Source organism: Mycteria americana, chromosome 5 (genome assembly GCF_035582795.1).
Source record: "Mycteria americana isolate JAX WOST 10 ecotype Jacksonville Zoo and Gardens chromosome 5, USCA_MyAme_1.0, whole genome shotgun sequence".
NCBI classification, from domain to species: Eukaryota; Metazoa; Chordata; class Aves; order Ciconiiformes; family Ciconiidae; genus Mycteria; species Mycteria americana.
This window is the reverse complement of record NC_134369.1, coordinates 30,268,381-30,290,197: the sequence shown is the minus strand read 5'-3', so window position 1 is coordinate 30,290,197 and position 21,817 is coordinate 30,268,381. Positions and strand designations below refer to the sequence as shown.

At 46.6% G+C, this 21,817-nt stretch overlaps 1 protein-coding gene across 5 annotated transcripts in view; it reads right to left on the bottom strand.

Moving 5' to 3' along the window:
• Positions 1-3,194: 3,194 nt before the first annotated feature.
• The window catches only part of AMBRA1 (autophagy and beclin 1 regulator 1), a 136,259-nt gene continuing 117,636 nt past the window's right edge, over positions 3,195-21,817 (bottom strand). For all 5 annotated transcript variants that reach the window (XM_075502676.1, XM_075502675.1, XM_075502679.1 and 2 more), the window contains 3 exons: positions 15,930-16,022; positions 14,119-14,312; positions 3,195-4,797 (listed from right to left, as the gene is read on the bottom strand). In XM_075502676.1, the coding sequence (XP_075358791.1) occupies positions 4,307-4,797; positions 14,119-14,312; positions 15,930-16,022 (778 nt within the window). In that variant the 3' untranslated portion in view covers positions 3,195-4,306. The remainder of the gene's footprint in view (positions 4,798-14,118; positions 14,313-15,929; positions 16,023-21,817) is intronic.

Sequence of the window (21,817 nt, the reverse complement as noted above, 5' to 3'; positions counted from 1 at the left end):
TGCTCCCCGGCCAGCAGCCCGAGCGGCAGGCAGAGGGGCTGGCTATGGGGCTCGCTTCAGCACCGGTAATGCCGGGGGGAGAGAGAGTCCCCATGCACACAGCTGTGACCTGGTCCCTGCCCTCTCCTTCCTGCCCAGCACAGCTCCTGGCCATCATGTGGAGCTGGGGTCCCAGCACCACCCCACTATAGGGTCACCCCACAGACACCCCATGCGGGCCACATGTAGGTATGGTGTGGGACTTCCAGGGGGAGTCAAATGGAGGTGCTGGAGATGGAGCAACGGGCCACCAAAGGAGAGAGGGCAGAAAACACAGGACTCATAGGGACAAGTGGGTCTCACTACTTTGCCGTACCACCTGCCAGGGCTTCAGCAACCCCCCGCGGGATCCCAGGTCTCCCCTCCAGGCAGTGCTCACCAGCTGGTTTGGTCCCAGGCCCAGGGAGCATTCACCGGCTCGTGCCGGTGCCCATGCAGTGGTGCCCGTGCAGGTTAGTGCTGTGACGGATTCATACAAAAGCCCCCTTCCAGCACAGCAGCTCCAACCTCCCGCTGCCCCTGGCTTCTGTCACCTTCTCTCTTCCTAGCTAACCTAAATAATCTTGTATCTTCAGCTGTTCCCCTCCTCTTCCAGCTCATTAGGGCTTTTAGAGAACACTGGCTCCTACCAAACCTGACCAACCAGCCATTAACCTCTTTCCACACCAAGAATTGGCTGTTACTTTTGACTCCAGTTCTCACCTCAAACAGCTTCCATCTCCAGGAGGACTCTATCCCTCACCCTTGAGGTGACTAAGTTTCTTTAATAGCCCCTTGTGAGGGATTTTATCAAAAGCCTTTTGAAAGCTAAATAACATTCTCTGCACCTTATTTCTCCTTCCCCCAGGATTTTGTTAGCACATTTAAAGGCTCCTGACAGGCTAAGGCTGAGAAGAGCTTCTGGTTTTTAAGATTATTTCCTGCTCCTAAGCAGCAAAGTTCTCATTTTGCCTTCTAAATTGGGCCAGCAAGCATGCACAGCTCTGGTTTGGTTTCCTCACGCAGCTCTCGTTGAATTTCCACATTGCTCCTGGCAGGGCGTTTGCCTCAGCGCTGCGTTATCACACTGCAGTGAGCAGGTAAGCTGTGAGGTTTAGGGCAGGAGCCCCGTGCCGTTCCTGCGCTCATCCTGGATGCAGGCCTCCTGTTCTGCGCGGGGCTCCATGCCTCAGGTCATCATCTGGGTTTGGGGTGTTGCTTGAGGGTACAGGTCAGCTCAGCCCTGCCCAAACCAACCAAGGAAGACTGCTGGGCCAAAACAGAGTAGTCCAAGGCACAGAGTGAGTTTTGTTCCACAAGAAGCATGGAAGGCATAAGAAATAAATTGCACTGGGGGGGGAAAGTGAGCCCATGGCATAAGCACGCTCAGTTTTCCCTGCTGTCCCCCCTCTTCCCACCCACTCACCTCCCTCTGTCAGGTCTCAGCTTGGCAAGTTCTGGTCTGAGCTTGGCAGATTCTAGGTCTGAAACTCAAAAAAAAGCGTTGTGCTCTCTACGTACAAGCCCACCACCACTGAGAGCACCTGCTTAGTTGTGTGGCCACAGCAAGTCATCTACAAAGCATGTCCAAGGCAGCATCTGAAGATTAAGCCCACCCACAACCACCCTGCCCACTGTTCCTGCTTAAAGCCTGTATGAACACAGGAGTCAGGCTGCAGCTGTTACCAGCCTTTGGCCCAGAGCTCCAAAGTGGGTTAGGAGAAACATCAAAGCTGCCTGCTCTGATCAGGCCTCCATCCTTACCTCATCTGGAAGAGTTTCCCCTACAAACCTTGAATGAAAAGCTGCTTTGGAGCTTCAGAGATGTCCTGAGTCGATGTCAAAGACAGCAGCTGTGGTTTGCTCCTGCTCCAACTGGAGCTCATTGCTCGCTCTGCCATCATCTCTGATGGGGGCAGGTCTGGACTGAGGCGAAGTCCTCAGCAGAGAAGGCTTCAGGCCTCTTCACAGCAGCCAGGCCAGAGTGCCCAGCAATGGTGCATGCCAGGTCTTTGAGAACCTGCCAACACTAGAGCAAGGCATCCCAGAAGACCTTTCTCCAACTGCGATGGAAATTTTTCCGTAGGTAGTTTGGCTCTGGCTATGGAAATGGACATCTGTAAATGTTCTGCAACACATCTACCAAGAACGGGCCTCAAGACTCTTCCAGGAATCGTGCAGGGAGAGGGAAGAGGAGATGCCAGGCTGAGCTGAAGCAGAAGTAGGTTTTTTCCAGGCCCTGTTTTTCTTTGTTTTCAAGCAGAGCAGTAAACAGCTCTGCCTAGACCTGCACCACCCTGTCTGCCCAAGTCTTCAGCTGAGACATAGCTCCTCTGGCTCCCAAGTGCCAGCACATCCTCAGGCCACCCTGCACTGAGGCAATACAGGGATGCATGAAACCTTCCTCACCACACAAGGGAATCCCGTTTTTCAGGCTGCTCTCCTGTCAGATCAGGGATGTGGTTGGCTCAGGGCAGGTTTTAGAGCCTCATTAACACTCCACAATGAGGCCTGGCAGCAGCTGATTTGATTTAAGGTTCATTTCCAGGCTGTGATTTAAGAGAAGATTTGCTTAATGTTCTCTAACAGACTCTTCTGACTGGGAGCTTGAGTGCTGCCTAATGACAGCCTTATTTATTGTAATGTCTCTGCAGCGCAGAGTCTAGAGGAGCCGGGCAGGAGTGCAGCAGCTGCTGGCAGGTGCTCAGACAGCAGGGGAAGCATCCCTCACGGCAGAGTGGTAACACTGGGGCGTGCATTCCTTCATCCAGAACAGCCAGATACTGCACCCCTTTTCTGCTTTGAGAGGTCAGCAAGACAGACCACACTCTACCTGCCTAAGACAGACAGTGCTGCACCTCTGCGTACCTTTTTAAGTGGGATAGGAGAAACGCTCCTCTTTCTCCCTACTGTAGTACTTGAATGATGGGAACCGCAGAAGTGCCTGCTCATCTCCAGACTGGTTAAAAGGCGATTTGCAATCAAGACTCCCAAATGTTCCTCCCTGTTTCCCGGTTTTGGGCTTCCAACCCAAAGGCTGAGCCTGCTTTCCTCCTGGGAAGGGGGTGGTCATCACCTGTAATTTGTAAGCTACCTTGAGCTTCTGAGCTAGATGTACCTATCCCAAGGCCGAACACAGAGACAACCATCACACAAATGAAGACAGTAAGTCAAGCAAGGGTTTGTCATATTTTAATGACATTGATCTTTGGTGTTTCCCTCGTTAGCACTCACGCTCTCCCCGTCCTTCCTCCACAAGCCTGCTAGGGATGGAGAGTCACAAATGAAAAGGAAAATCACATTTGAGACTAAAAACAAAATATCAGAGCCTTGATTTCTCCACTAGAAACTACATGTACAAGGTCAAGATTTCACATGCAACACCTTACATCACAGACCCATACCTCACACCCTGGCCTGGAGCTGAAAGACATTTCCTGCCCCCTGCCAAGGAGGTACAGCTCAGTCCTGGCACCATGAAACCAATGGGATGGCTCATTCATGTTAATATTGGCACAGCATAGAACATCCTTGCGTGAACTGCATCCTGACTAGAGAGCAGTAGTCCCCTGTCCCTCTACCCATCTATACAGCAGCTCTGCTTAGCTTCCTGCCAAGTACTAAACTAACTCTCTAAAAAGGAAAGATCCCTACCTGTGAGCAGATCCTGAGCCATGCAGGTTTTGGCAAAGCCCAGTTCTTCCCAGGAAAGACCACAGCGCAGGCAGGATGGGTCTCAGAACACCACACTCTGAGGGGGGAGCAGTGCTGTGCCACGGAGTGGGACTGTGGCCTGGAAGACTCCTCCACTCCAGCAACGGAGCTGGAGCATCACGCCCAGGTTTGCCCAGTAGGACTGCCAGTCTCCAGAAGGATGCTGCAGGCCCCCTTCCCTTTCTTCACTCTACTGATCAGCCCCTGGGCATAAAAGGGCAGGAAGGAGGAAAGGAAAGCAGCTTTACAAAGGATGATACTGACCAAATTGCAGGGTTAGGGCTGGAGCTCAGGGGATCCCAAGGGGCTTCAAAATCTGCATGATGTGCAGCCAGTATGGTTCATACTCCTGTTAACTCTTAGCAGTGGGAATGTTGGAAGTTAAGTATGCTTTCTTCCCCATGGCTTACCTTGCGGTCCTTATCCCTTCCCACTCACCCAGGATAGAGAAGCCCTCTGAACCACCAGCATCCTGTCAGAGCCACACATCCCTACTCTTCCAGCTCCTGGCCAGCTGTGAGGTACAGGTCTCTGCTGAGCAGTACAAGGGTAGCACCAACACACAACTCAATCTCTACCTGTTCCGTGATTCCCCACTGGTGCTGTCATTACTATAGAAGTTGGTACTGTCAGGAAGATGGTTATTATTAGTTAGGTCACTGTATTCAATTGGTCCCTCAGTGTCCATGGAGGACTGGGCCTGCTCTGGCAGGTCCAGCTCACCAGCACTTTGTCCTTCACTCCCACTAGGGGCTGTCCGCGGGCTCAGGCCATGCTCTGACAGCTGCATAGACTCTGAAAGGATCCGTCCCTCCAGCTCAGCTGCCAGCTGCTGTGAGGTGGACTGCTGTGCTGATGTGCCCTCAACTCCGGTGGACTCTGCACCAGTCTGAGAGCTGCGGTGGATCCGGTGGCTCACAATGATGTTGTTGCCAAAGCCGCCCATGGACGCCATGGTGGTGCTCTGCTCCCGCTGGACCACAGCGGTCATGCCACCTTCTGCCATCAGCCTTTGGATCCTGCTCAGGGCATCCTCCCCACTCGCCCCATATTCTGGACCTTCACCTGCAAAAGAAAGCAGAAGCAACTTTGGTGCACAAGGCAAACTACAAGACAAAGAGAAAGCATGCTGGGTAGATGCATCATGCAGTGCGCATGTGCTGGGACAGAAGACAGGTTTTGTTCCAGAGCGAGCCCAACATTTTTTTTGTTAACTTTTGGTAAAGTGCCAAACAAAGGCACTGAACTCTGTCAAGAAAATCTTGGCCACTCCCACAGGTATCCCTCTCAGACTTGCACGTCCAAGCCTTGGAGAAGCAGATCTTATCTAGCCATAAAGGTGGGGAAAAAAGAGGAGTCAAGGAGGCAGTGTGTTTTCTCACAGCTGCAGAGACAGTCCAGCCAATCCCACAGGGGCAGGAAGAAAAACTTCAGTTTGCACTGCAATAAACTAAACATTTCACCATGAGTCCTGTGGCCTTTCCTACTTCACCTGTTTGAGAACGCCCCAGGCAGATGACATGATGGCAATCTCCCCAGTATCAGGGAGGACATAGGTAGCTGGTCAAGAGCAGATAGCAGCTACAGAACAGAGTCTGTGCTTCCACATCACCTATGATCAAGGAAAGATCAAGTGTGTAGGCTCCTGCCCCCCTTGACTGCTATCTTTTGAGGAATGCAAAAAACATCTCTTAAGATCTAGAGTCTTTGTCTACTCTCTCTCTGAGCCTTCCCTTCATAGTCAGGCTGTATTGAGCTCTGAGGGAACCATCGTCAGATGCCTTGGTTGCTGAAGATTACTTTTGAAGAACAAAATCTCACAGAAAATAGTCCATGTAGGAGATTAAATCCCCATGGCAGGGAAGTCCAGCCCAGTTCCGTTTCCCAGCATCCTCCTTTTGCTACAAACCCTACCCAGAGTGTCTGGGGAAAACAATCTGTAATCATAAACTGCTAGAATCATTCCACAGTGGGATCCTGACGATTCTTATTAAAGAGATAAATCTCACTCTCAGCTCCATGAAGCCATCGCAGTGCTGATTAGAGGAGAGGAGAAAGCCATGAGCTCTCCTGGCACCAAGGAAATGAACACAAATGTCAACAAGTCTAGATGTAGGCAGGAGTTAAAACACAATAAAAAACAAAATGCCACACTGACTAGGAAGACAAAACCGCTTGGGGCTGTGGGGTGGAGATCATGTATCCAACATGAGAGCTGGGCTATTCAGCACAGTCTACACCATGTCACTGTAGAGGTTATTTTTTAAAAAAGCAAGATAGTTGAAGCCGTTAACATGTTGTGCAGTCAGTCAGTGACAGCTTATTCCCTTTCCTCATGGGCTCAGTGGTACTTGCATCAAACACCACCAGCTTCCTCCACCACAGGGTACAGCTAATTTAATCTTCAAGCAAGTCTGCTGACATACTGCCCTGCTGTAGAAATACTATGGATGTTAAGGGCAAATTTAATTCTCACAAGTAGAATAAGTCCCTTTCTGCTAGGAATGTAGTAAGCCTGCTATATTCACTATACATACAACAATTACATAGCTCCTTGGTTAGAGCATCAGTGAGACGACAGAGACACCAGTAACCACATGAGAACCTGGAGCAGAGCCTAGAGAAGTGAGCAAGAATACCCCCTGGGCAGAGCCTTACCCACAATTCTAGCAGAGAAATCCTGTTCAGGATGTGGTTGATGCATGAACTAGGACATGGTTGATGCACGAACTAGGAACCTGGCTGACCAGCACAAAGACTGAGAACAGACAGAAGCAGCTATTAGACTGGAAACTTCTAAGTGTGAAAAACATGCGTGCCAGGGGATATTGAAGCATTAATCATGGGCAGAAGTGGAAGGTTTGAAAAGCATGGGTTTGGATTCAGTCATCGCTTCCTTCTGAGGGCACAGTCATAAGCACTTCGTTACCAACCATCTGGCCAGGCCAGAGAGGAAGCTTGAGAAAGTCAAGATGTGCAACCTGGCTTAGAGACAGGCCAGCCAGCCCTATCTACACAAGTCCTGAAACAGCAGGTACTGTGCTCTTGACAGATCACTTACTATAAACTAGACCAATACAGGAGCATTCGAGCAGCGAATCAGCAAGGATCCCCAGCCAATGCTCCTCAGCATTACAAACAAGGGCTTCACCAGAGGAGTCCATGCAGGCGGTGCATACCACAGCACCCCCTGCTCTTCCCTGCCCCTTAATTACCATGTGCCATGGCTGAAGTTCCAGTTGAGGCAGCTGCTTGCTCAGAAAACAGGCAAGGGCTGATGCCACAGCAGAAATCAGCAAGTCATGAGCCTTCATGAGCACAGCAGTGTTGGAAATTCCAGAAAGACAGCCCATCAAGGGCCAGAAGTGAGCCTCACCATTCAAGCAGCCAACAAGCACCTCTGCTTTGGGGGTTGTCCTCCGCTTCCCCCCTTCAGTTTTCGACAACGACTCTGGCTGACTGGTTCAGAGCAAAGCTTCCTGTGCGATTTGCCTTGAGCTGAGCTACAGCACAGATTCACATACAGCCCATTTCTACTGCCTGGTGACTCCCACACACGTTCTTTCACCAGGCTGCCAATGCAGACTACATTAGTACTTAGTGCAAGTGAAATAAGCTAACCTCCATTTGGTGGAGGTTCAGAGTGTGCACACAGGCACTTATGCAAAACAACAGCAATGCCATAAACCCCACACCTCAGATTGCTAGAAGTTTCAACTTGCTGCGGTGGCCAAAACCCATTCCCTGTACCACCAGCTGAACAAAAAAACAGGACAGAGAGAAACTCCATACTTGTGACACAGTTTTCGGACTCCAAAGAGTTTAGGCATATCCAGAGCATGAACCTGAGCTTGTGTAGGAGTAGGCCAAGTGACAGCACATCTAATTCTCCATACGGAGAAAGCAATTCCTCTTCTCTCATTTTATGCTCAAAACTACATTCTGATCTCCCAGGCTCTGTAAAATCCTTTATCTTAAGCTCTCATTCTTCTAAGCCTACCTTCTAGGGTCAGAAAAATAGAAAAACCTCACTGAGCACTACAGACAAAATCTAGAAAACTGAGCTAACCAGCTCCAGCTACAATGTGTGAAGTACCAGTGTAAGCACAGCACCTGCCAATTCATCCTCCACCCAGGCTGTCCCTGTATCAGAACCCATCACAGAGCAGGAAGCAATCTTTAGAGACAGTCTCCATCTTTTTCTGGACAGGGACACAAGTTTTGTGCCTGACAGGACAGAAAAGCATCACCCATGGTTCCCTTCCGCAATACAAGTAAGTATTAGTGTTGTGTCTGCAGTGCTGTGCTCCTACAAACCTTTTCTACTCTAACCGAAGTGACCCTTCCGGAGGTCCAAAACCCCATCTATCCCAAACACAGACACAAAACATTACTTGAAAGTAATTATCCCAAAGACCAGGGGATTTCTGTCATCTAGCTGACTGGCTCCAGTATTTAACAAAATACTCCCTATCTAATGCATCTGTCTTTAGAAGTCCTCTGCCACGCTCCTCCAGCAAGATAAGAGTTTGACACAGAAGACTACAAAGGCAAGACATCTGGCAAACTTTCAGTGAAGCTGGGCATAAGGCAGGAGCATTTCCACTTTTAAATGAAGTGGTGTCGGAAGTACTCATGCAAAGTACAACTTATTTATCTCTGGGCATGGACAGCACACACCTGATAAAGAGCAAAGCCCACAGAAGCAAGGATGAGATCAGGCTCCTCTGTGGCTGTGTGATATACTGACATCACTCTTGAATTTTTTCCTATTTTCAGCTTTCCTCTTTCTAAAACCAGCAATAGTTAGTAGCCATGCTTGCAAACAAAGCTTCAAAATTACAACTAAGAGTAAGCACTGCAGAGATATCCAAGTCTTCAGAGAACATAGAATAATAGCTCTGAGGTGTGAGCTGACCCGCTAATTCAGATGCTCAAAGACAAAAATATCAGCATTTTTAAATGAATTCACTCCTTGCATAAGAACAGGAAAGGGAGGGTCACAGCACAGCATACCCAGCTATGAATAATCACATCTCCCTTAGTGCCAGAAGAAATACTACCAGTTACTTTTCTCCCCAACCAAGCTCAGAAGCATGTTCACGCTTCCTTTCTGAGGAAGCTAATCCAAACAACTCCACAGAACTCAGAAAAGACACAACTGCTTTGACTTGTAACAAATTTCTTAGCAATACCTCACCTTGGTGATTTGTATGAGTGAAACTTATTTTTGTAATGAGAGTTTAAAAGTAGCCCCCATAATTTAATCCCAAGAGAGCCAGGTACTTGGAGTAGCTCACACTGTAAAGGCTTGCGTAGTACATGCTTCTAGAACCTGATTCTATTTTTTAGGAAGTGCTTTTCAGAGGGCTTTAAAGAGAAACCGAAATTTGCAGTTCTATAGGACATATGACGTACACTTTACAGATGGATGGGCAGATGAAAGGCTAAGGGATCTACCCACGTTTCTACTTGGAGAACGAGAGGCAGATCTGGAAGCTGATCCCTGGTGTCCTGGTTCCCATTTCTACACTAATCGCCCAAAAGTCACATCACATCCGACAACAGCATTGCAAGAACATGTTCAGCTAATGTAAAACAACATGTTTCTTTTTAGCATTCATGAGGCTCAGCTGGGGACAGGGTATTCCTGCCCATGCAGCCCCCCGACACACATTCCTAATGTCTCAGATTAAATAAATTACATCACATGCAGGCACGCTGACTCTGCTTATAAGTGCTCCTTAGGCATCCTCAGGATGCTTTGCTTACACCAGGAAAATTTCACTTGCATGTGCTGTCTTTTCAGTACTAACAGCTGGAACAGACTGAATCCCACAAACCCAAGCCTTCATTTTACAACCCTTTTCCCTCTCAAAAGTATCTGCTGCAACTGCTGAAAGCAGTTGGACATGATGGAAAGTTGTACTGGCTGGTGAGAAACACTTCAACCAAATAGGTTAAAAGCTCTATATGGCATGATAGTAGTCAGTATGTTGCTCCCCCAAAGACAGACAAAGTAGCAATCCACTGACAGTAAGTCTTCCGACAGCTACAATTTCAGTAGTTCATAACACGTGCCTACTTGCACACAATGAGCATTGAGCTAGCTATCTGAATTTTAAGTCCCAAAGACAAGGCAGATAATAGAAACTGAGATGACAATTGCCTTTCAGTTATTTCCATCAAGTTTTGAGTGTGGGTTATTTTTTTCCTTTTAAACCACTGGAATACCTGAAAGATGTATTGATACACTGTCAATAGCTGGGGACAGCATGGGTGCACAATCAAACAAGCATCCTGCAGCTCTGCAAAGGTCCCTTTCCCTCAGCCTGCAGCACCTTTTGCACAGTTGCAGTCCCTGACAGTTACTGCCAGTTGCACCCTACTCCACAGACCCAGCAGCCTGTGGCAGTCAGAGCCTGACCCAGTCGGGACTGGGAATTACAATTTCTAAAGGTTAAAGCTTTGGGCCATTAAATCTCATTAGGAATTTTTGTTGGTTTTTAAGTGAGATTTAATTTGCCAGTTGCATACAGATCCCTCCCTGTGACAGTGTGCTTCCCCCACCCCCGACCTTTATCTCCCGCAACCCTGCTCAGGAGATAACCACCAGTGGTGATTGTAATGGATGCATCTGGTCACGATGGCTGCATCGGCTCAAAGTGGACTCAGGAGACAGGTAACAACACAATAGCCTAGGGCTATTGTGCAATGTGGCCACCGAAGAAACGAAAATCTGTGGTCGGCATGCAAATATGACTATGGGTCAATCACCTTATCCCCCATAAATAGTGAGCAGCCCAAGAGCCCTTTGAGCTCTCCTGCATGGCAGCGGGCTGCACGCCAGGACCTCCCCTTGAGCAGGGACGCCTCTCAAGGTTACTCCTCGAGGCTGAGAGATTCCTTGCTGCAACAGATCCTCGGTAAGTGACTAATAGCATGCTAAACTTTGAAATCTTAGCTAAGTGATATAAAGGATTGATTGCGCACATATAATCCTTTAGACATAAACCGTTGACCAAGTCTGGGACTAGGACTGGATCTAGCTGCACCTAGACTCCTCTCCGAGAAGGAGTTTAGAAAGCAAGGGGGTCTTTTCCGAACCTCATGACTCAACGGGAGGGTCTCCCTGACAGTTTTGTCTGATCCCATCCTCTATGCGGTAAATAATCAAGTGTACCTTGCCATCGAATCTTGTTAAAACACTGCCGCATTGAACTTTGTTAACTCCCTATTCTGTATCAATAAACTATATTTTTACTTCTCTCTTGCGAGTGAAGTGCGCTCTCACTCCATCCACGACACTCCCCCATCATGCCTGTCCATTTGCAAGGGAAAGCATAGTATAACTCCCAACAGATTGTTTCTAATTAAGAGTGCCTCAAAGTTACAACTCCATCACTATGTCTGTCAGCTTGAAAGTAGGAGACAGCTGAAACACTGTTTTAGGCATTTCTTGGTACCTCTCCTAGTTTTCTGTCAACTCTTAACTTCCTTTGCTTTATGTGTAGCTTGGGAGCAGAGTTCACAAGGCAGCTATCAACTGCTGCAAAACAAAAAGATACAGACATTAGAGGGATTCACTTCTAATAAAGTCATCATATACTCATTCCTCCAAAGGAGGTAGAAAGATAATCAGAACAGCAAAGTCCCCGCAGAGCTTTGCATGAGAAAAGGAAACTATTTATACCCGCATAGAGCTTAATTAGATTTCTGATGCAATTCTGCATACTTTTTTCCTTTTTTTTTTGTACAGTAAGCACATATCTGCAAGAAATGCCCTGAGCCAGAATTCCTCACAACAGCGGGGATGAGAGGACATAGGACAGAAACCCATTCTTGGGGGTAGCACTAGCCTTTCTTTTTCTTTCCCTTTTTTTTTTTTTAAACATTCAAGGGGTTTTTGTTTTGTTTTGGGTTTTTTTTCCCCTCATGACAAGGTGATAACTAAAACACTTTCCTTTACTCAGAATCACATCTGATTTATCCATTCTGCTGCTGATAATACTGCTAAGCCTTTACGTAGTGATTTACATCTTCAAAGCCCCATACAAAACATTAATTAATCTTCACAGCCTCTAGTGTATTGTACTATAGGAAGATTTATTCCCATTTGGTAAATGATTAGTAATTTGCCCTGGGTCACACACCAAGTTTGTGCTAGCACATTTTTTCCTTTTTTTCCCCACTTTGTGTCCCTGACATCTAGATCCTGCTGTTAGGAAACACTGTTTCCCTTTCAACAGGCAAGGAGTTATGGTAGATACAGTGGGCAAATTAACCATCAGAAAACCAGCACAGCATCTAATCTAGCCTGCCTGAACACACTGGACGAGCATCACAAGAATTTATGATGCTGGAAAAGCAGTAACCTGAACGTCACAAGCAGCGCAATGGGGCTCAGGTGTAATGTGAAGCACGAAGACTCTTGGATGAACCAGACCACTGATGCCACAAGTCCCTGGCTAACTGGTTGAGGTGTTTGCAACAGCAGATAAAAATTTGTCTTTCTGCTTTGTGATCGGTTCTTGTACTATTCCTCTGTCATGTCTTACAGTTGGTTTTTTGGATTCTACATGCTCCTGATAGTTAATGTCTTGACAAGTCCCTGTTTTGAGCTGCTCTTGAGCCTTTGCACAGGAATATCCACTGAAGATGCAACTGGCGTAAGAACTGCTCAACTACAGGGTGAGACTGCTTGGCTCATCTCCAGCGCATGTGTCCTTACTGGAAGAACTCCTTTGTTCTAAAGATCCTTATATAAGAGACAGGAGTGTGACAGCCCATTTTGCAGGCGAGGCCACTTGCAAGGGGACACGTAATAAAGTCAGCATCTGAGCCAGAAATCACACCAGATGTAGAACCTGCCAATCTTCTTCCAAGCAAGAAAGGGAGACAAAGAGAAGTCTCTGTCCTAGGCTTGTTATCTACACTTCTTTTCTTCCAAATGCTACATGCTTTGCTTCTTTGTAGAGATACCTTGCCCAAGGCACTGGTAAAGGACAACCCTTCCCCATCTCATTAATGGTCTAGTTAAAAACTATGATCTAGATCTGAAAATTGAAAGGTTGATTAGAAAGAACGAGATAATGAAACCTTCAGACGACTGCAGAACAGCAGCAGAGAGAAGCAGCACTGAAGAACTCCACTGGCTTAACAGAGCAGAGAAAGACCCCTAAGCCTGCAGCGTAAGCCATCGTGGCCTTGATGCAAGAAGGTCCCACACTATACCCTGTTCTCAGTCTACATACCACATCCAGTAGAAGAAGCAGTTCCCACAAGTTCAGCATTTGTCCAGACATCCTATGTTCCAGCCTTATTCACATGCCCTCAACTGCACTAACCTTCCAGAGAGGTTAATCTCAGCTCCGATGAGATAAGCAGATGGGAAACCCCACAGGTCAGGAATTTGCCACTTTGAACAGAAGACCCGAGATCAGAGAAACACAAAGCCCTATCACACATGCTGGATGCTGCACAACAGAAACTGTGGAAGAGTCACATGCCAAAAAGCACCTTTTAGAGTGTCAGAGCACAAGCAAGCATACAGACACAAACATGCATGTCATGGGCTGCTTCCCAAAGCCAAGTGGGTTCGTTGTGAACCAACAACTTCAAAACTGTCTCCTTGATTTTCTCTGTCTTTTCTATGTATATACTGCCCAACTCCTTCCTAGCCAAGCCTTCAGAGTTGGATTCAAGCACAATGCTACAGCATAGAGATAAGAAGCCTGGACAAAACCATCATGCCTTCAAAAGATCAGTGACTTTATCATCATATAGGAATTGCACATCTGTTGCTTCCAGCTCTTTACATGTTGGTAAGTTTTCCTGGACTGGAAAACACCAGAGACATTTTTGAATAGCTGAGCTGGACACTCCTCACAGCCTTCATCAATCAGACTAAACAGAATACTCATACCTGCTTTATGAGAAGTGATTTACAGTATTTTATTTTGTATCCAGATGCTGAACTTGTGAAGCCTGCACAGGTTTTGGATGCAGAGGTTGAAGGACCAAACTAAATGCTAACACAGAGGTAGAAAGGATAATTCTTAACAGTTTGCAGCCTTACTGATGGTTAGAGTTCAGGAGATTTGTGAGGACTGATGCCAGTACAACTGATTATACAAAGTCACAATGATCTGGAGAAGAGTTCATTTTGCCTTCTAAAAGAATGTGAAAAAGACAACTTCTCTATTCATATGGACAGAGATTCACTCTCCTGATCATCTTGGCCTGGCTACAGGCAAATTAGGCTGGAGAAATCTTTGCTGAAGAGATAACAGGAGTGTTCAAATGCATTGATAAGATGTGGAACCTATGTGGAAACTCCTTATTCACCAGGTAAGCTGTCAGATAAATCATTGCTTAAGCTCCTACCTTCCCCAGTCCCTGCAGAGGCGGATTCCTGCTCCTGTACCTCCCTCTCTGTCTGAGTCTCGGCATTCTGCAGCTGAGGCGCCAAGGTCTGGGTACCCTGCGAAGTCACAGAGGTGGGGGGATTTCGGGGTTGCAGGCCTATGGCATTCATCAGGCCCATGTCCCTGTCTGTCCTCCATGTGGCTCTGCTGGTTCTGAAAAGAGAGAAAAACAAATAAGACCAGGAGCATTGGAGGCAACATGCCCCAGCAAGATTGAAGCATCCACCTTGAGCCTCTTCTTGCCTCCACTCCAGCCACCAACTCCAGGCACCTGCTAGCCACTATGCAGATGGGGCTGGAGGAAATTGTGACCTGCACTTATTTACACACACACAAACACCCCTCTCCAGCCTCAGCTGGCTGGTCTCCTGAGTTTTAAGGCAACAGGGTCTTATAGTCCACTCACCCTTCCACAGAAGCAGCGTGGCTGACAGGCATAGATAGATATCCCTGCAGCATCACTAAGCCTTCAGAACAACTCTGCCTTGGGGTCACTGAGTCGAGCAGGCAACACAACATGCAGCGCAGGACCATAAACACACACACGACCTCCCTCTGCACGTCAGCAGAGCAGTTTTAACTCCCAAGGACGCAGCCTGTATCCCGTCCCTCCTCTGGACCTCCTAGTTTGTCAGCATCACACATGAATGCACTCCAGCAAGCATTTCTGCCCGTTCCAGTCAGACAAGAGAAATTCCCTGTTCTCAAAAGCAAACAACAGGAACCACCTCAAGGCTCATTAGCTTCTCAGAATCAAATAGTTGAAGTGTATGACGCTACAAGAGCTGAATCTTGACAATGCTTGGATGTTCTTTCCAAAACTGACCTCTGGCTGTAAGTGCTGGGAATGGTAAAGAGATTCTAGGAAAGATTGTCTCATTCACAACCTTTTTTCATAAGGTTTTGAAACCTGCAACACTTTTCTTGCTCTCTCTGAGATAGTTCATTCTTGAGCAGTACTTTTGCCTTCAAGCTGCTCCTAAGCCCATCATGCAAGACTGATATGTGCTGTCAAAAAATGTGAGTAGTGGCAACATCCACTCACATGGCAGAGTAAAGAATCTCTACTGCTTATTTTTCACACACAATCAGACCAAGGCTGTACAACAGCACAGACGTTGCCCTGTACTCCAGCTCATAACTTCCTTAGGATCCTGGAGCTCACAATTCAGAAACAAGACTGTCACCCTCTTGCTGAGAACAGCTGGCTTACAGAGAAGTACCCATCACTGGAGCAAGAAGCAAGGGACGGCAGCATTACCCTCATGTTTACAGTAACTAATGTGTGCATCACCAGACAGATTGGATGAAGCAGCCAACAGGGCTGTCAAGGGATTTAGCTTTATTTTTAGAGTTTATTGCTGAGAAGCAACTGTCCCATGACCAGAAACTAAAGGGACCGCCCAATGGATTTACACTCATCTCTGTGAAACCCCCCACTCTTCAGTTATCCTCCAAAGGCCATTTACTTTGCATGGTGTTTTTGTTGCATCAAGCCCCACATGTTCCTCCTGCAGCTTGCTCATGGATGTTACTGAGGCCATGGATGACACATGTACTTCACTATCACTGGCAGCACTTTTGGGCACTGAATGTCACTTGCTGGAATCAGGCCAGGTGACCCAACTAGGCAATGTCAAAGGGGGGAAAAAATGGCATATTTAAAGCAGTCAGTGATAAGGGAACAAAGAAGAAGAAGTGGTGCTGTCAGATGTTAACAAAAGCAGCAGAAAGCGTCAAGTCTCTCTAACCCATGTCCAGGAGACTCACCCAGGCCGCTCAGTGCTCCTGCTGCTGGAATGCACAGCGAAGACATTCTCATTCAGCTGGTCCCAGTGGTACTCAACTCCAGAGTTTAAGGCCCTTGAAACACCAAAGAAGGAAAAAATATTAGCATGACAGGACACTATTCCAGCCAGCACACATTATGTCCCCACAACATGAAGGACAGCGTTGATTCCTGCCCTACAGAAACTGCAGATCTAGCTCAGTTCACATTTTCATTAAAAGGGCTCATCACCATAAACAGCCTTGCAAACATGGAGTGCTGCGTTACCCAGATTGCTCTGGAATATTCCATGCGTTTCAATTCAATAGTAGCACTGAGGCACAGCAACAGGAGCAGAGAGATTTTCAGGAAATGAAGACATACAACTGTGTGTATAAAATCAGGTTACCCTAACTCCAAGTGACTAAACAAAGAATTGGAATGGGAAGGCCAATTCTCTCTGTGGTGCCTGCCAGCATTTCCTGCACTAGGTAATGCTAAGTAAAACACTGCTCTTATTTGACATTTAGTTTCTTCGCAAATGGTTCTCATTTTACCCATAAATAAATCTTTACACAGCCCTCTCACTGACAGTCACTGTGGAGCAAGGGCAGACATAGAGGATATTTTAATAAGTTTCCACAAAAGAGTTTGTACTGGATCAACTATGTGTATGTCCAAAATGTCCAAAACCTGAATTTTACAGCTAATGCTACTAAGTTTAACAGAACAGCCAATGCTCTGGCAACCTTTCACAGTGCATTTTCCAAAAAGATACGCGAAGCCAGGGTTGGCTAATCACTTCACAGGAACAGGCAAGGTTAAAATGTATAGCTAATCATCACATCATTGCTGAAGATTACAGGCAATCACAGAAACAAAATCACCATAACCATAATGCTGTAAGTGCATCTCCCACTATTTCTAACACTCAACAGCTCTTAGACTGGAAAATAAGAGCGAACCCAGCTTACTCTGTGCCATACAGAAATGTCAGAGGACAGGCACACACTGTGGAGTCCAAGGCAGTATGGAGATCTCCCACCTACTGCTGTGTCCCACCTGCAGAAGCACTATGGGCTGCATTACCATGGAAGAGACTTTCTGTACAGTGTTTTGCCATGCCATGCTGACACACCAGCTCCCTGTGAGCTGGCCTGAGCGTTTTGAAACAGTGCTGTGTACCACCACATGGCTGCTGGATTGCAGACACCTGATGGTTCTAGGTGAAGCGTTAACAGTGCTGTGCAGTGGTCACCACAAGGTAAGTAAAAAAAAAAAACCAAACAAAAAAACCAAACCAAAGGTCCTGTGCAGACAGAAGGGAATTGCATCTGAAGAGCTGGAATTGCATCACACCGCAGGCAGTCTCAGAGCATGAACTAAGGGTAGTCCCATAATCTGAAGGAAGGATTCAGGGCAAGTAGTTGGTAGCTGGTTATGGCTGGGAACAAACATGGTGTTTTACGTACATATAAAAGCTGTTGTCCCTGTAATGAGATGCCTCAGCAGAACTGGCAAGAACCCCAGCTTAGAGGACGCTGCAGGTCGGACATGCTGCAATGGGAGAGCTGTGTGTGCTGGAGGCCTGGGGCTAGGCTACTGGGGTGACAGCACCCGAGGTTGAGACCAAGGGCAAAAGCTGGAGAAAATTAGGTCAACAAAACTACACGTGGAGTCTACAGGAAGTAATCAGTCACCACTTTTTTTTTTTTTTTTTCCCCCTGTGCTGAGCTAGCCCTGCACTGCATTATACCCCATGAAAGCAGCTGCCAGGGAGATGCTGATTTACAAAGGCTTCAGAGTTTATTGACAGATGGTAACCTGTCACTAAAACCGTGCCAGTCCCTCTGGCTGCTCCATCCCCTGCCCAATACACTGAGCCTTAGCTGTCACACTTTGCTGTCTGCAAAGTAGCACACTCCCTGGACAAGCAAGACTTTCTGACCTGGTAGTCAAAGTTTCCATAAAAAGTCTAGTTTGCTTGGTATCTGCAGCTATTACACAACAGAGCTAAACCGACCCATGCTCTTCTCCCCCTCCTTCCACACTTCTTCATGCTTTCCAAAGTACAGGCATGGTCCCCACAGCCACCTACACGACTGGTGTTCCAGTCTCTCTGCAAGGCCAAAAAAGTGGCTCAGAATAAACAGCTGGCACTCCCTACTGCAGCAGCGAGCATCCTCACTGCTACCTTCCAGCAGACTATTCCCTTGACCAGCTAACCAACTTACCCTCTCCCAACTCCACCTCTTGCAAAGTATTTCAAGCGATAAAGCCCCCAGCATGATCTTTGCTCTCTTTTGCATGCATCTGCACCTCTCTGACCTGGAACCCACATTTGCCTCTCCCCAGCCCTAAGACCAATATCCAGCTTGCTCCCCATTAGGTCTTCCAGCCTCTGGATGATTGATTGAGGCCACAGAAGAGATGTTTCAGACTGCATCAAGGTACAGTGAGGAAAGCAAATATCTGAACAGAGGGAACTGGTTGGGCACTATCATTTATACGAAGATCATCACTTCCCTTCTTAATAAGCAGAGATTTCATCAAAGAAATGCTGCTATTGTATGGGTTAAGTGCCAGCTTTAAGACCATACCTTCATTAGAAACTTGATCACATAATCGCACCTTAAACCAACTTAAGTACACAACAAGATGTGTGTGACAACTGCAATTACCTTGGTTTAAATCAGATTTTCAGTTAAGCTTAAAGATTTGCACTGGTTTAACCACACCTATCTAAAACAGTGCAATCTCTCTTTTCAGAAAGCCTAAAGGTTTTTTAACTCCCATTGCAAAATATTGCTTGAATTTTGTAAATTAGCAAGCCTTTCACAGTACGTTTCCCAGGAGATTTGCAAATCAAGGCCTGACTATTCATTTCACAGAAGCAGAGCTTACACTGGAGAAATGAATATTTTTCAGGTAATGTAAGCATTTAACTTTTGCTCCATCAAACTCTAGACATGGAAATGCTGGAAGCACTTTACATTTTCCAAGGCATAAGGTAGAAGCTCTGTGTAGCATGGAGCATGTTGCCACTTGGACGTGGATGCAGTAAGGAGGACATTTGTTGCCCAGGGCTTCGGAGTGAAAAATTGCAATTCTCCACACTGCGTCAGTCATGGACAGTGAAGTCCACTTAGTCAAGTTCTTATTTTCTTCCTTTTTATGGCTGTCACTAAGCTCTCTAAGCCCTCCCTGGAAATTTCCATTAGCTTTGTTAAATGCAGAGCTGCTCACAGCCTGGCTTTCCCAGCAGGGATCTGTTCCGAGATGGACTTTTCCTTCACGCCTGTGTCCAGCTCACATTATTAACTAGCTTGGAGAGGATGAAGGGCACAGACTTGCATGCTTTGCTGAAAGTCAAATAAGGATTCAGAGTGGAGCCTGTTAAATACCAAGAGCCAACAACTTGGGCAGCACAGCCTCTCGCTCTGCATGGAGGTATTACCTACACAGCTCAGATATGTCCCCCTGAAGAAACTAGGGCCAAGCTCTAGGAATTAATGACAAAATTATTCATATGTGACAAGAAAGCTGAAATAAGATTTACTGCATTAGCTTAACCAGTATTTGAAAAGTAAATTGACAAAGCATAGGTCAGCACAAAACGACTTAGACAACTGGGTAACCCACCAGCTGGCATATCCAAAATTGGGAGTTGAATAGGAGGAGGGATTAGGACAAAAGTTCCCCAACTCTACCATAACAATACAGCCCAGGAGCAAGATGGCAAGACAAAAAAACATAATTTGCAAGTAGGGTATGCATGTCCAGGAAGGCATAAATAGCACTTACTGTCTTTTCACTTAAACCATCCTCAACACTGAAGAAGATAGCAGCAATGGGCAAATGCACTGCTCTCCTTCTTCAAATCCTGCTACATGGAAAGGCCCAACAGTAGCACACTACTGGTCTGCTACAGCACTGAATTAAGTTTTGATTAAGGCATTGCTGCCTGCAATCCCATCTAAAAATATCAGCACAAGCCCATTACTAGAATGAAGATTGCAGCAAGCCCAATGTGGAGAAGACTAGCTGCAAAGTGACACCATGCAGCATGCAGCTAGATGAGCATCTGATTTTCATGCTGCCAAGGTTTGCTTTCTCCACAAAAGAAATTACTCTTTAAGGCTGATTTCTCAAATATACTGTCCATTCAAGATCATGAAGAGCAAGCATACAAAACCAGGTTAGTTTACAAAGGATTTGAATTCCCCAAGATGCGCTTTCTTCCCTTCGTGTAAACTTGTCATTCTTAAACTATTCAACCTGTATCAAGGAAATATAGAGTGAGCTACAGAGAGCAAGGTGACTCTATGCTAAGGAACAGGAATCCATTGTCCTGGTTTGGGAAGGAAGAAGCAGCACATAGTATCTCACGCAACGCAATCCTCGGCCAGACTCCAGATGCATCCTTGTCAGCAGCTCATTATCTCTTCTGCCGGCATGTGATGATCAGCACAGCAAGCCCATCCCTGGCTCCCATGATTAGCTAGGCAATGGTATTGTCAGTACAAGGCAAAATTTGGCACTCCCAGCAGCTGCCTGGATAGGAAAACAATCATTTCTAACACCCTACTTCATAAATATTTAGCTTTCTGTGCAGGCAATGAACCACGTGCAGAGACAAATCCAAGTGAAAATTGGCTGCAGTGCAAACTGTATGGAACCAGCAAACGGGATTCCTGGACTAGCTCTCTGCCGGGCAGTAAAGCTCTTTGACCAAGGAAGAGGTGGCAGCTTCACTGGCACCGGCCTATTTCAGAGCACACCCTTGGAGTACAGCCCATGTATGACTAGCCAGGGGAAGAGCATGAGACCAAGCATAGGAATTCCTAACAAGGTAAGTCGTACAGAACACAAGATCTGCAGTTTACAGTTAACAACCACACAGACGTTTAAGTGACGTATGAAATTATCCTATTCATCACATTCAGAGGAACAATGGAAAGATCACCCCTTCTCCGCAACTAGCAGCAAGTGCATTTTTACTCCCTGTACTGATACAGCCTGCTAATTTTCCAGAATCCTGCAAGCTTCACCTGCCTGGAAACCAGCAACCATGCAGAAACACATCCTGACACCTACTTGAATTGCCAAAGGTGCTGCAGAAGCAGGACAGCAAGCAGCTTGGTGCAGCTGGTAGCCATGTGCCTGCTTCAGGGAGGATGCCAACTCAACTCAAAACACTATGCAAGATGACTGGCCCCGTTTATTTGATCGTGCAGTCCTGCCAGCTAGGTTAAATACTGGGATTTCTGAAGAGGCTCTATTCAAACTCATACCATTTAAATGAGGTCAGCCTTATAAATTTGGAGGCACCAGTAGCTAATAACACTTTTCTGTCTTGACAGCGTGAATATGCATGAGTTTGTTCCGCCCACCACTGGGCAACTAAAGCTGGATACAATCCATGCTCTTGCGGCCAGTGGGTAAGATTTATATAGAAGGCACACCTCTAACAGTCATCGTCCCTGGGCAAAAAATGTGGTATCTCAGCTAAGGAAGAGAGTCATCAATCAGCTAAGCTGTTAGATACCTCAAAGAGAGAGAGAGAGAGGAGAGAGACCAACACAGTAGGAAGAACCCAAACAGAATGGTTTCTTCTGATCCACAGGGTCACTACAGCTAAAACCCAAGTGACTTCCAGGAGTCAGCATTTGCAACCTACCTACAGCATGCGTGTAGCAGATGAGCAGGCTCATAAAATGAGTTGAAACGGAGGACACACCAACAGAAAGCATAAGAAGAATTTGTCTTACATGCCAAGGGAGAAAGTCTTAATTTAAGAGTCAGTCTTCCAACACATTCAACAGGAGTGATAAATAGAAATTAAGCACCAAGACAATGACAGAACAGAAGGAGAGAGAGTTTTGTACGA